The sequence below is a fragment of the Lactuca saligna genome, chromosome 2, assembly GCF_052625555.1.
Source record: "Lactuca saligna cultivar CGN05327 chromosome 2, ASM5262555v1, whole genome shotgun sequence".
In the NCBI taxonomy this organism is placed as follows: Eukaryota; Viridiplantae; Streptophyta; class Magnoliopsida; order Asterales; family Asteraceae; genus Lactuca; species Lactuca saligna.
The window spans coordinates 17,786,476-17,801,543 of NC_136418.1; the positions used below are offsets into that span (position 1 = coordinate 17,786,476).

General features: G+C 34.6%; 1 protein-coding gene across 1 annotated transcript; it reads left to right on the plus strand.

The window, feature by feature from the left end:
* The first annotated feature begins 5,774 nt into the window (after window positions 1–5,774).
* Window positions 5,775–6,959, plus strand: LOC145029565 (F-box protein CPR1-like). Its single transcript, XM_078978068.1, has one exon. It carries the CDS (start codon window positions 5,775–5,777, stop codon window positions 6,957–6,959), a length of 1,185 nt encoding a protein of 394 aa, XP_078834194.1.
* The last annotated feature ends 8,109 nt before the right edge of the window (window positions 6,960–15,068 follow it).

Genomic DNA, 15,068 nt, shown 5'->3' on the forward strand with positions numbered 1-15,068 from the left:
ATATATATATATATATATATATATATTTGTTCCATATACTATACCTATTATAGTTTATAGGTTTGTTTTCGTGTTGTATGAAAATCGTTGCATCTTAACCTGTTCTGTAAACTATATTTATATAGTGGATCATAGGACTCAAGTTATACTTAATAACTTTATATATATATATATATATATATATATATATATATATATATATATATATATATATATATGTATATATATATATATATATATATATATATATATATATATATATATATATATTTAGTTGAATAAAACGAAATCTCTTGTATTTGTTTATCGTAACGGTATGTTTTATCAAAACTTTGCCCGTAGCAATATATGAATTTGATAGTAAAATCTTTGCATAAAAATAGAAAGATAAACATATTTGGATGTTTGTGTTTTAACGTAAAATTTCTTGTATATTACTTGTATTCCCCCCTAAAAACATAGAAAATACTTGTAAAAATGTAGGGGTATGAATTCACTTGATAAGGTGGTGATTCGGACAACACTTCGGTTCAAGAAATGATTTTCCTTGACGAAATCGTGAGTTTTCTGTTGAAAATCCGGCTTTACACAGACTGAGTTTCAAACCGAAAAACTCTTTTCTCGGGGACTTCCGGGTGCTCCGGGCTTTCTTCTAGTGTTAGGGAGGTTCCCTAAGCATTGGGGGGGGGGGGGGGGGGGGGAGGGGGGTTTAAGAGGGTGTTTAGGGTGAAAGAAGTAGAATGGCAAAACAAACCGGGAGATCTCGCACCCTTTTATAGGTGGCCGAAGCCTCGTAGTACGCAGTGTGTAATCTCGCAGTACGTGGGGCGTATAAGACCCCCGTCGGACTCTCGGAAGGGGGTACGTGGCTCGCTTCAGACGTGTCTTCTTATGCGAAAGAGGAGCGAATAGGTGTCTGGATCTGGTTGAGTCTATGTGGTCAATTTGTGGCCATGCAACGCGAACGCTGGGCGTAACGCTCTACGCGGGGTGTACCCCTTCAGACCAGCTTCAGAATTTGGACCTTGAACATAAAAAATTCACGACTTTCACATACAAGCTCCGTTTTCGATGTTCTTTATATCCACGCGTACGTGAGACCGTACTCTACGACTTTCGTTTAGACTCCGTTGGCTAATTTTGAATTTATTTTTATTGTTATATTTTTAACAGACCAGAACACGAAAAGTCCGTTAAAAATTCATAACTTCTCCATACGAAGTGAGATTTGGACGTACTTTTTATGCACGCTCTCGGTTTCACGTATGTCACAACTTTCGTTTAGGTTGCTAAGGCTAAAAAGCATTCGATTGTAAACTCACTTTTTACGTCACACGACGTTGTGTCAGTTCTATCGCGAAACTTCAATAGGTCATAACTTCTTCGTTATAACTCGGATTTCGGTGTTCTTTATATTTTGGGAATCCTTGACACATCCACTACTACTTTATTTATACAAATCAACTTTATCTAACATTTATTTTTGACACTTATTTTCATCTTAATTATTTTTTATCTTTATTACCTCAAAACGAGTTACAATGGTTGGCCTAGACTATTTGTGAATTTACGGGTACATGGTTGTAGTTTGGACATTGGTTGATCTAGAATTTTTTCAATTGTGACAAACACAATCATTCAATTCAAGTTTTCTCATTTTGTTTTCAAAAGTTATGAGTTGTTCTTTCTGATTCAAAAGATTTCTACACTTTTGATTAAGAAAACTAGTTTTATTTGAGTGATTTGTTACCTTTCTGCAAATCTTTTGATTGTTTGAGTGTTTTCTGAACAATTTCTAGAAGATTTATCCGATAGGTCTTCTTTGTCTAAAGATTTTCATCAGTTCAGTCTAAAACAATGGTGAATTTAACATGAACACAATGTCTGGTTTTTATCATCTACTTGGATCTTCACCTAAGATTCCAATGCTTTTTTCCAGAGTACTACGAACAATGGGCAAATCGCATGGAGGATTACCTCAATGGAATAGACGAGGATCTATGTCATTGTGTTACGAGTGGGAATTATCGTCCAGGAAGGCTAGAAAAAATGAGTCAAAGTTGAGTTAACAATAAGAATGATACCTAGTATGGTTCTATTGACTAAGTTTACTCCTTTACTATTTTGTTCATGTGTTTGGAGATCTCCTCAAACAATATCGATTATTGTCCCACCAAATATTGGCTGAAATGTAATAAAAAAAAAATTATTTTGAGGGAGATGAAAATATGTAGACATACAATTACGATACTTGATGTGGATGCAATCAACAAAGCGATAATACCAATAATCAATATCCCTGCCTCTGGTTTTGCTTGTTAAGTGATTAATAAACAAATTAATATCTTCACACACAAAATATAATTCAACATTTGAAAGTGACAAACTGATGAAATAACATACACTTACGAGAGAGAGAACTTTGAAAAAACTTACATTTGCAGCCTGTTTGGATATTCATAGACGAAGTTAGAAAAACCTTAACATGACTTTCACTTAGGCATTATGTCAAATAATTGGGATGTAAATTGGAAGTGGAAAGAAACAATAAATTACCAACATTGAATCTCCAAGCTCAATATCATTTTGCTTACCATTTGTCAATGGATCATTTCTCATCAAACCCTAAAGTTAATCACCAAAACAAAGAGCATAAACCCACATAAATTTGTAATAAGAAACTTCCCCAATAAATAATACATATCTAAAATCATATGCATACGAATCTAGAAATGGACAAATATAAACACACATTATACCTAAAAAATTTATTTCAATGAAGTAACCATAACAATATAGAATGATTCAGAAGAGTCGTTGAATTTTAGTTCAAAAGGGTACAAAAATCAAAGTTGGATATACTAATGTAGAGCTCATGGAAACTTGCATTCCTATTTAGTTTATTATAGAATATGCAACTAAGGAGCATACATCAAACGAATGAAAACATATTACTCCCTCCGTCCCAAAGTAATTGTCCACTTTTGACTTTTAAAGTCTTTTTTTTAACTTTGACCTAAAATATTTTTATTTTTGTTATATATTATTTAATGAAACTTATAACAATGAAAAAAATTACTCTCTCCGTCCCAAAATAATAGTCCATAGAAAAAAAACACGCAATTTAAAAAAACATTAATTACCATTAACTTTATTAAATGAAATGGCAGTCTTACCATTATGTTGCATTTAATTCTATGGTAGTTGTATTTAATTTTATGGTAATTTAACTAATAATGAGAGGTATTATGGTAAAAGACATATTTATTTTTAGAAGTAGACAATTATTTTGGGACAAACCAAAAAGGAAACATGAACTATTAATATGGGACGGAGGGAGTAAAATACAATTCATTCATATATTTTGCATCAAGTATTATCAATCAAAAATAAAAATATGTATGGTCAAAGTTGAAGAATAAAGACTTTAAAAGTCAAATGTGGACAATTAATTTGGGACAGAGGTAGTAATATTTATAGAAAGAGTGCTTCTAATCATCATTTATTGAGAAGACTTCTATATGGCAATAAGGAAATGTCATGGCCAATTGTTGGCATTTTATGAGATTGAAAGCCAAATTAGATGAATGAATGAATGATAAGTATGTGGGAAGAGCCTAAAAACTTTTGTGGGATATGATATGATGAAATCTATATTTTTGGAGATGTATGCATGACAAACAATGAATGGGAGGATTGCTTGATTGAATCTCTATCCTCGTGCTTATCATATGAGGTATTATTATGTGTCTCTATCTAATGAAGAACCTTTAAAGCTTGTCGGCGAGGAGAAAAAAATTTGAATAGACACTTGAGAAATAACTGGAGGGAAACTTAGAAACACCAGTCAAAGCTACATTTTACTACAGAACCTATTGAATTGAAGACAAACCTAGTTAAAGCAACATTTGACTACAGAACCTGTTGAATTGGAGACAAACATTCAAGAGATGAAGGAAAATGTCAAGTTAGAAAATGAGATTCATGAGTCATAAATAGAGGTTTTAGTTACATGATGCAATCGTTTCAAGGTGATTCGTGTATGTAATGTTGAGGTATAAGAGGGATGATGATTAAAACAGAAATAAAGGGAAATTAAACCCTAACGTAATATATTGTGTAACTGAACTAAACCCAGCCTAATATATGGCTAAAGAAAAGAAAATCAAGAGATTTACCTGAATCGGAAGTTAACGAAAACTACTTTTAGATTTTATGGAGGTTGCTGGAATAAAAAGCAACAATGGTGAGTTGTTTGGTCATCTGTTTGAACGGAGATGGTGATCTTAGGTAAGCAAGGCCTAGGAACTTACTCTAGAGTGATAAACCAGATTTGGGAGGGAAGGAAACTTATAGCAATTTCATGAAACTGGAATTGGTTTGTGCTAATTTCAGACAGAGATCGGTGATCGTAAAACAAAAACGTGCGTACCCCAAATATAATTTCCGTTGGCGATCTCTCGCTAAACGCATACCACATGGAAAAAATCGACAATTTCTCTGTCTGCCGCTGAACCCTCGCTGAAATGCCTTCATTTTCGACCGATTACCAAGGGATTGGGGTGCATCGATAAACAGTTGCAAGATTCGTAGTCGATCCCTCGATAAATCCCGACTAATATGAAATATTTTGAATAAATAAACTAAATATCTAAAATATCTCAGGCCTTTTGTAAATCCCTAGCTATAAGCCTAAAACTTTGCTACATAACTTATCCATCGCTAAATGTTGGGAAATAGTAATAACAAAGTGATACATACCAATGATATTGTTTTGTTAATAAATCAATCAATAAATAAATAAATAATAAAGTCATAAATAGCCTAAGTTAACTTGTGAACATATACCAAACATAATACACACATAATATTTTTAATGTAATTTTATCCTCTCTAATAGAATATTACACTGACATATTCTAAAAAATAATTTTAAAATGTAAAATAAATGGAAAAATCTGAAATTTTTTTTTTTAAATATTATTTTCGGAACATGAATTAATTTAAAAAAAATAAAAAAAAATTCTATTTTTTTCGAAAAATACGTGAAATATTCTAAATAGAATATTACACTGTACATATTCTAAAAATAATTTTAAAATGTAAAATAAATGGAAAAATCAAAAAAAAATTTAAATATTATTTTCGGAACTTGAACTAACTTAAAAAATAAAAAATAAATAAAAAAATGTGTCTCACGGTCTCACAAAATTAGGCCGTCTCACATGAACCTAACCCTATATATATATATATATATATATATATATATATATATATATATATATATATATATATATATATATATATTAAATTACATGGCCTCACAACTAGTATTTATAATACTACCATTATTTTGAAACATATGATTCTTAATATACTATACATAAATAATCTATTTTGAGAACATTACACAATCTACAAAAGGAGTTAATGATGAATATATAAACTTAAAACTATATGCAAATATAAACATTTTTTTTAACATAGAAACCACTTCACGATCATTACCATATAAATATGATGCGAAAAACAATCACATGCACCATTCATTTAAACATTTTACAAAAATAACGCCCACTTTCCAAGTAAACGGTTTCGGAAGGAAATAAATCTCAATTCCAGACAAATCATATAATCATCACTCCCGCCACCTGGAAAACGTTGCCGCGCTCAATTATTCAAAAAATGATATCTTTAAATCATCCATTCCTGCTTGCCTCTCCATTCATATAAACCCTAGCAGCTCAACTCCCTAACCATCTCCCAAAATCAAAATGTCAGACAACACACCTTACGAAATTCAAGCAGAAATCATCAAAAGACTTCCTGTGAAGTCACTGGTTCAATTCAGATCCGTCTCCAAACAATGGAAGTCTTTAATCGATAGCCGCGAGTTTCTTGCTGCTTACAATATCTACCACAATCAGCCTCAGCGATTAATTGTATGGTATGAATATCCAGTAGACACCGAGGAAAAGTATGTTTCATTTGTTGATGATGAAACTTTCGCCAAACAAGGGTTCGCTGTGACTCTTCCTGTGCTCGCTAAAGTACTTAACGACTCACGTGTGGTTGGTAGCTCTCAAGGATTGTTATGCTTGCATGGCTATTATCGAGTTCCACGTCATTCTCGTCACAATTCTGTAAGAGAGATAGCTGTTCTTTGGAATCCTTCGATTAGAAAGTCAGTTGGTGTAGCTGTGCCTGGTGTGTTACGTTGGGGTCTTGAAACCATTCTTGGATTCGGGGTTTGTCCTATCAGAAGCGACCCTATGATTGTGAAGATTACACAGGTTAATCTAAACTGGGAAATGAGAAGTAGGGTTAGCGTCCCTTGGGTGGTTAAAGTTTTCTCGTTGAGTAAAGGTAGTTGGAGAATTCTTCCTTGTAATCTGCCTAATAAATCGATTAAAGTTACATGGTCTCAGGTAGTTATAGACAGGTTTATTTTTTGGTTTGCTTTTGACAAGATGGTTGCTGACGATGGTGGTTTTTCCACAAAAAATATGATAATGTCATTTGATATGACAACTGAAGAATTTAGAGTGGTAGATCTACCTGAGAATTTAGCAAACCAGTCTTACATGAATTTGTCCATCTCTAAGGTATGGGAGTCTCTAGCTGTTCTTGAATACGCTACAAACATGATGAATCAAGTTTGTAATGTATGGGTGAAGGATCATGGTGTTCAGAATTTGTTTAAACAGCTATTTACCATTAATGCGCCGTATGCATCAATAAGGGCATTGGGATTTACGAAAAGTGGTGAACCTATAATGGAAGTGAAAGATTATTACAAAGAAGTAGCTGCGCTTGTTGTCTATGAACCCAGCTTGGGATACATCAACAATATTGGGATTAGTGGAAATTATGGATCATTCTTTGTCGGCTCCTATATGGAAACACTACTTCTTCTTGATCAGGCAGATTGCAGTGTTTATTCTAACGTTAACAACTGATCCTGGTGGCTAGATCGCAAGATGTGTAGTTTACAAGAGATGAATTATCGTGGTAAGAGAAGATGATATGAGATCTTACAATTGAGGGGCCATGTTTGTAAGCAGGAGAGAACTAATCCAAGTTCATTATAACAATAGAATATCCATGTGAAAGTAAAACAAATTTTGCATTTACTAAAGTAAGCAACTTGTTTTTTATATATAAACTTTGTAACAAGTTTTGCGCAATCTTTCCTTTTAGTGGTAGGAAATCAATTATTGTTCGGTTCTCAAGGGCTTGAGTGGAGATCGAAAAATTCCCTTGACAGAGATCTCATTTGGCTGTTCATTTAAGACAATCAAGCATTACAAATAGTATTGCTTCTCTCTATGGTGTTTGATGCATATTCTAGATCGACCTTCTATATATACATATCCTTTGCCTCTAGAGCTGTTGCTATTTTAATGATCCTTAGCACTTGAATAAATGTCTTTTATAGAATCTAGACTTATAGTTTAGATATATTCTAGTGAGGTGGGATTTATTCATCAAAGCTTGTTGTGGCACATGACAGCCCTCAGCGTTTGGGTTCTCGGATTCAAATCAAACTCATTCATACATTGTCGGGTTCGGACTTTACGCATGTTTGGATATATCATAATAATGCGTTTTCAAATATTCAAATGTATAGCTTTGTAAATTATTCAATAGAATAATCCATGTGAAAGTAAAACATGTTTTGTAGCTAGCCTCATTACCTCTATTCTCTTTACTTCAAAAAAATTCAAAGATGAACTTCTTCCTTGAACTATTAAAATCCTTTCCCAAATAATCGTTAATGCTTATAAGCTTGTCAATATAATTCACAAGTTTGTCAACTTGGTATACATGATTAGTGTTGATACTTTGCATTCTTATTTCATAGATTTTTTTTCACGTAATTTTCAAATATCCTAAGATAATCTCATGTCATAACACTCTGTTCTATTCATTTTGCATATGCCAATGGTTGTATTTAAGTGTATGCGAGAGTATGTAAATGTATTTGGGCTGCAAATAGTGAACAAAACTTGTTTCCTTGGGTTTGTGGAGATAATTTGAGAATAGAGAGAAATATAGTTGGAGCGAAAACCGTTTTACTCCTAAACGGAAAAGCAACTACACTATCAAGAAAGCGATACATCTACGTTATATAGAGTATTAATGGCGACATGGAACAACTTGTCACCTGTAACAACTTCATATAAAATGGGTGATGATAAACATAAGAACTTACGAGTTCTATCTAATTTAAGAATCATGTTAATGTATTTCAATGTGATTAGTTGATTTGCCAAAACGATGTACTCCTACGGTAATAATATTAAAACGATCGATTAAAATGATTATGGTGTTCCGTTTTGGAGAGTATGAGGTATCGTGTACGTCCTACAAAATTGATTGCATATTTGTAAAGTGCATATATTGGGAAAATGCACATCAGACCCTTATGTCATTGTCATTATAATTAATACCTTCAATTAATGTAATGCATGAGTATGGGACCTAAATTTCATTTAGGCAAGACTTAGGATATTTCCAAACCCCCCTTGATTCAAGAGACAAAGAGAATACCACGTTTACATTTCCTTATAAGACATTTGCTTACCAACGCATGTCATTTGGGTTATGCAATGCATTGACCTCTTTCCAAAGATGCATGATCGAATATTCCATGACATGGTGGAGACATTAGTGGTAGTCTTCGTAGACGATTTCTAAGTTTTTTTTGTCATAATTTTGATAATTCTTTATCTAACATTCACCAAGGAAAAAGAAAGTTTGGTTGGAGTTTTGAAGAAATGGAAAACACAATCACATGGAGAATCACCGACTTCAAAGGAATAAGGCCTTCATATTGCTCAAACGCGATCCTTAAAGAAGATGATGTGATGCTAGTTGGACAACACCAAAGAAGGCTAACGTCGAAAATATAGTAGGTGGTCAAGAAAGAGATTCGAAAGCTAATGGATACAGGAATAATCTACTTCATTTATGATACTTTGTGGGTGAGTCTAATTCACGTATTGCCAAAGAGAGGAGGAATGACGGTAGTCACCAACGAAAATAACGAGCTAACTACTACTAGGATGTTAACCGGTTTGTGAGTGTCCATCAATTACCTAAAGTTAAACGATGCCACTTACAAGAACCACTTTCCTGTACCTTTTATATATCAAATGCTTGAACAACTATCTGGTCACCTTTAATATCGTTTTTATATGGTTTTTCAAGATATTTTCGATTCCCCATTGATCCAACAAACGTAGAGAACACCACATTTACATGTCCTTATGGGACATTTGCTTACCGACACATGCGATTTGGGTTTTGCAATGCACCAGCAAGTTTCCATGGGCACGTGACCGCAATCTTCCATGACATAATGGAAAAATTTATGGAAATCTTCATGGACAATTTCTTGGTTTTTAGTCACACTTTTGATAATTGTTTAACTACCATTGATTTCATGCTTGCTAGGTACGAAAGGACTAAGTATGTCATCAATCGGGAGAAATGTCACTTTATGGTAAAAGAAGACATAGTTTTGGGACACAAAGTCTGTAACCATTCTGGTTTGAAGTATTTGACTTTATCTAAACCTATTGTGTTTACTAACCATTCTGGTTTGAAGTATTTGTTTAGCAAACATGATGCAAAACCAAGACAGATTTGATGTGTGCTTCTATCTCAAGAATTTAGCATCAAGAATCAAAGATAAGACAATCACCTTTCGAGATTAGAGAGTCCAAAAATGGAGGAGTTCAAAGAAGGCGAGATTGATAACATCTTTCTCGACAAGTACTTAATGGTGATAACCGGAGAAGAGACATGGTTTGCGGGTATTGTAAGCTTTCTAGCCAATGGTTATCTTGTTAAAGGATTGACCGAGAAACAAAGAAGAAATTTTTCGTTGATATAAAGTATAACTTTTCGGATGAGCCATATCTATTCCGAGGTTCTGCCGACAACATTATAAAAAGATGGTTCTTTGGGAAATGAAAAAAATTGTTTAAGATGATTTATATGAGATATCTTATGTTTGAAAAATGAAAAAAATTGTTTTAAATTTTACGTCGTTACAATTGAAGTCCGAGTTAAGTGGTCGGGCGATGGCCTGTGATGTAGAGGTTCTATTTTAATGATTATATTATTCCTTTTTCCCATTTTGAGAGGATGGGTGGGAGAGTTCTGATGTCAGATATTAGAAGGAAACCCTATGGGGCACCAGGGAGTAGCGATATTGGCACCAAGAGTATTTTGTTGTATGAGAGCATTGAGTTTAATTCTTATGTCAGGAAGGGTATTGGTGAGTACTTTGACTAGCGAGGGCTCGGGTATGCCTTGCTTGAGTTTGGTGAGTTGTATATCAGCAACTGTTTCTGGAATACGAGAGGAGTATATCGAGTTGTTGGTTTTCGTGGCCATCCAGCAAATCGACTATAAAAGTGAGGTATTTTGTGCTATGATGATCCTTGCAGTGGGTTAACGAATGAGGTTTCAGGGAGGAAGTGCTAATCCAGGACCGTCAGAATAACTGCATGTACAACCGAACGAGGTTCTGGGTGACTGGAGACAGTCATATTGGGAAGTTCCAAGGATTTTATCTGAGAATCGGGATGTATGGAATTGCATGGTCTTCTTGAAAGGTCATCAAGTATTGCGTAGTGCATTCCAAGAGTCAAGTGTGGTGTATCTGGTGAAACAGTCTGTGAAGTAGACTGTTGATATGTCAATTGGTGATGGTTGAACCTTAAGTGGGGGAGGAATGGGTATTCTATTAAGAGGATTAATAATCTGTTCACATTGCGGTTAGAAGATTTAGTTATGGGGATTTGTGGTATAGACATATTAGACTTTGGTTATTGGTGGGCAAGGCAAGGTGCAAAGTGAGACGATGCATATTGTACGTGTTCAGGAAAGAATGAGTCTATTCAGGGCGAGTAGCTGTGGGTCAGGGATCTTATTATGGTCAGAGACTCTTCGGGGTTGTAATGGTTGACTTCGAGGCAGTTGGTTCGTTGAGGTCCAGTTCCAATCGACAAGATTTTCCAGTTCGATGTATAAATTGTTATCTATACTCCGGGAGGAGTAGCAATTGATTTATCAATTAGTTTCAGAGTCGGTATGAGTAGTTTTGTATGGGATTGGATCAGTAAGAGGATGGAGTTTTGGAGGGTCGTTAGTGTGTTCTCTATCATTGGCAATTCCTTTATGTTTCAATTTGTGAGTGGAGTATTTCGAGGCTACGAGTTGTGCGAGAGGAAAATCAATGGTCTTAGCAAGACATTATGAAATTTTGTGATGATGTAACTATTGGATTAGCTTTTTAAGTTCATAACTATTTCTGGAATGTACTTGACCCAATTAGCATGGTCCATTTTGGGTTGCATGGCATTGCAACACTTGGATAGACTAAATGAGAGAAAGGACACTTATAGTATATTAATATATTATAAGTTCTAATATATTAATAATATTATTTAATTAGTTTTGATCAAGAATTAATTTGGTGATCAAAAGGAGACTAATTAAATATATGGGGTTGATTGTGCAAATCATCCATTCTTTTATAGTAGGCTAATGATCCATCGTTTATTGAATTGGGCTAAAACCCATATGGTGCTCCATGGATAGTCCATGGAGGTTATAAACCCATGGATCATGGAATATGGAAATCCATGTCAATTAGGGTTTACATGTTGTAAGTTGTAACCCTACTTGTGACACAACTATAAAAGGACCCCATGGCTAGCAAAATTGGCACTACTATGTGTAGAACAAGAGGGCTAGCCGATTTTGAGTGATAGTGTACTTCTCCTCAAAGTTATTCAAAGAGTTGTGGTGCTGTGTGAAACATTTGATACATCACACTTGAGGTGCTAGGCTCACAAGGTTCTCAGGGAATCTAAGCAACAAGAAGGGTATATTCTTCTACTAGCTTTTATGAAGTCTGAGAATGTTGTCATCCGAAGTTACGTTGCTGATGTGAATGTTGAGTTGCACAGTCTGATTAAAACTTGCAATTCACTCCGAATTGTTTTTGTTCGTTGACATCTAGAAGAGAAATTATAGCATATCTTCTCCATGTTAGACAGAATCCAAGGTTTTTCGGAATCTTCTATTCTAAAACAAGAGGGAGGAGAAAAGAAAGTGACAACTGAAGACATCAAGGAACCAACTAGTGGTGGTGGTGGTGATCAAGAACAAAAGCCAAAGTCAAATGAACCAAAGGATAATGTAGCTTCAAGTTCGAAAGGAAAAGAAAAACTTGTGAATGACGATGATAAGGAGGAAGAGGATTAAAATGCAAAGCTGAAGCGTAAGTCTTGCGATGTTGAGATTGATAATAATCTTTGAATCGCTAGGGAAGCGGAAGAATGAGAGAAAGCTATTTGTGAAGCAGAGGAAATCTTTAAAGCTCAACAAACTATCTTTCCTCTGTGGACACTAGAATGAATTCTAAAATAAGTTGTGGACAATCCGAAAGTTTACTAGTTAGAGCGTGTTAGATCATTCGACTTGGAGAACTTTTCGGATTTACAGCTGGATCTACCTATTACACCGAAGGCTTTTCTTTTTTGCAGTTTTGACAAGATTGTGAACATTTCTCCTACCAACAAAGGTGTTGATCAGATGCTCTTTTCGTTTTATCTAAAGAACATGATGCCACAATACAAAAGGTGGAGCTCAAAGAAGGTCACAGTTGTTAAGGTGGTCAGACCAATTAAAACTAAGAGTTTGATTAATGCTCGTTTCAAGATTTCTCGTGGGGCTATGATTTCAACGAACAAATTTAATCTCGCAGATCTACCCTGCCTCAACCATTCGATTGGATTTCTCTGTTACTTCTACTGATGAAGGATCAATAGAAATTTGAGCCTACTAATGCACATCTGAAACGAATGTTAGTCTGTTACATCCGAGAGGTTGGAAACATAGATGTGGAGATTGCCTCCATTATGAATAGGAAACCTATAGTTCTCCCCAAGGAGCCTCGGAAGGATCTTGATACAATGAAGTTGGGGAGGATACGAAAGAAGGATTGGAGTGTCGCTTTTCAAATAAGAGAAAAAACCGATGCAAAATTTCATAGATTCTTCTTCTATTTGTCAGAAAAGCAACTATATTCCTCCTCCTGTCTCGAATATATCGTAGATTTTTTGAGTCAGAATAAAGCGAACAGTGTTGCGGAAAAGAAGTGTTTTTCGTACATGATCAATCGGTACGTCCTAGTTCGCAAGACTTTATTGGGACTCATGTCGAATTTGTTTAAAGTGAAAAAGCGCCAATAACAATGAAGATCTACCTTCCGTATTGACACAAAGGGGGGGGGGGGGATTATTGGGATTATTTTGTGTTGCGTCAAAAATTGTATTGTGTTGTATTAATTGATCTTTTGTAATGGGCTGGACCTATCCACCCGATATTAACGTGCTAAGGTTAGAATATAAATAGTGCATGCATGCGCCGTGTTTCGTTAATGATCATGTAACCCTACACTTCCTTTATAGTAGAAGTTTTTTGTCGAGCTCTTCTAAGGCAGTGCTTTTCAATCATTTAGCACAACTTTGATCTCTATTCTTGGTGTTTGATTCTTCTACCTGTTTTGAATCTATCGATCTTGTTCTTTTAATCTTATCATTTATACCTGTTTTGACCAAGTGAACATATGTCGTATGGTCCAGCAATATATGTATGAACAATCTCTAATGGCCTTCTAGCTCTCCATGATCTTCCAACTGGAAAACTTTTTCGGTGTTGCTTTCCATTGATACATGCTTCACATAAATGATCTGGTTGATTCATTTTTGGCAACCCATTCACGATCTTCGCTTTTGATAACAACTTTAAACCAGAAAAACCAAGGTGACCAAACCTTAAATGCCACAACCATGAGTCATCTTTAATGACAGTCTTCAAACACCTTTGAACTTCTATCTGTATGCTAATGGAGAACAAGCGATTCTTTGACATTTGAACTTTAGCAATCAATTCTTGAAATTAATTTTTGACTGTAAGAGAATGATCTCTCATACGAATATCATTCCATTTTTCAAGAATCTGACCAAGCCTAATGATATTCGTTTTCAAAGAAGGTACATAATAAACATCAAGCATATACTTCTTATCACCATTCCTTGAGGGAATCATAATTGTACCTTTACCTTTGATGAGAATCTTTGATAAATCACCAAAGCTAATGTCTCCATTGACTGCCACGTCCAACTTCATAAATAGATCCTTATAACCACACATGTGGTTACTTGTACCAGTATCAAAATACAAAATATTTTTCTTTCCGTCTTCATCTCCTTTGTATGTGAGAAATACAGTAGGTCCAACATCTTTATATTTATCTTTAGTTGTTGTTGTAAAGTGACTTCTTTCATCTACTTTTAGATATTTGCTTTCGTAACTAAAGTGACCATAATTATTGCAGTTATAACATTGAACCTGAGATATGTCACTTTGTTGTTGAAACTTACCTCTTCCTCTTCCTCTGCTTTGAAATCCTCGACCATGACCAGAGAGCTGATATCTTTCAGTAGGTTAATATCTTTATTTTTCTTGTGTTGGGTCTAAAATATGGTTTATATTTTGCTTTTCTAGGCAATTGGGTTTTCGGTCCATATGGTTGGGAGTGTTTACAACTTAGATGGTGTTTACAGCCGTGAACCTATTTGCGGTTGTCTATCTCATATAAATAGTGTTAGTGGAGTCGTAAGGGTGTACAACTAGAAAGGAGCTTAAGTGTGTGTACTCTAAGGTGTTCTACATATACAAAGTAGAGAAAGTGCAAGTGTGTGTGTGAATCTCATGTATTGATCATCATTCATATTATTAAATACATTGAAGATTCATCTTATTCTTCTTCTCATTCTTCTCGATTTTGATCTTCCATCATCCAATTGACTGGGATTCCGCACCATCAATTGGATCTGATTAATATGTCAAGCAAATTTGGGACTTACATTTGGTATCAGAGCTTGGATTGTATCAATCAAATTGGCAAGATCTGGAGTGTTTTTGCACTATTTCTTGAAGGATTTTGCGTTTTTGGATAGTTTTTTGAAAAATATTGGGGG

What these genes read in the sequence shown, in the direction of transcription:
- LOC145029565 (XM_078978068.1), top strand. Translation starts at nt 5,775, where the DNA reads ATGTCAGACAACACACCTTACGAAATTCAAGCAGAAATCATCAAAAGA.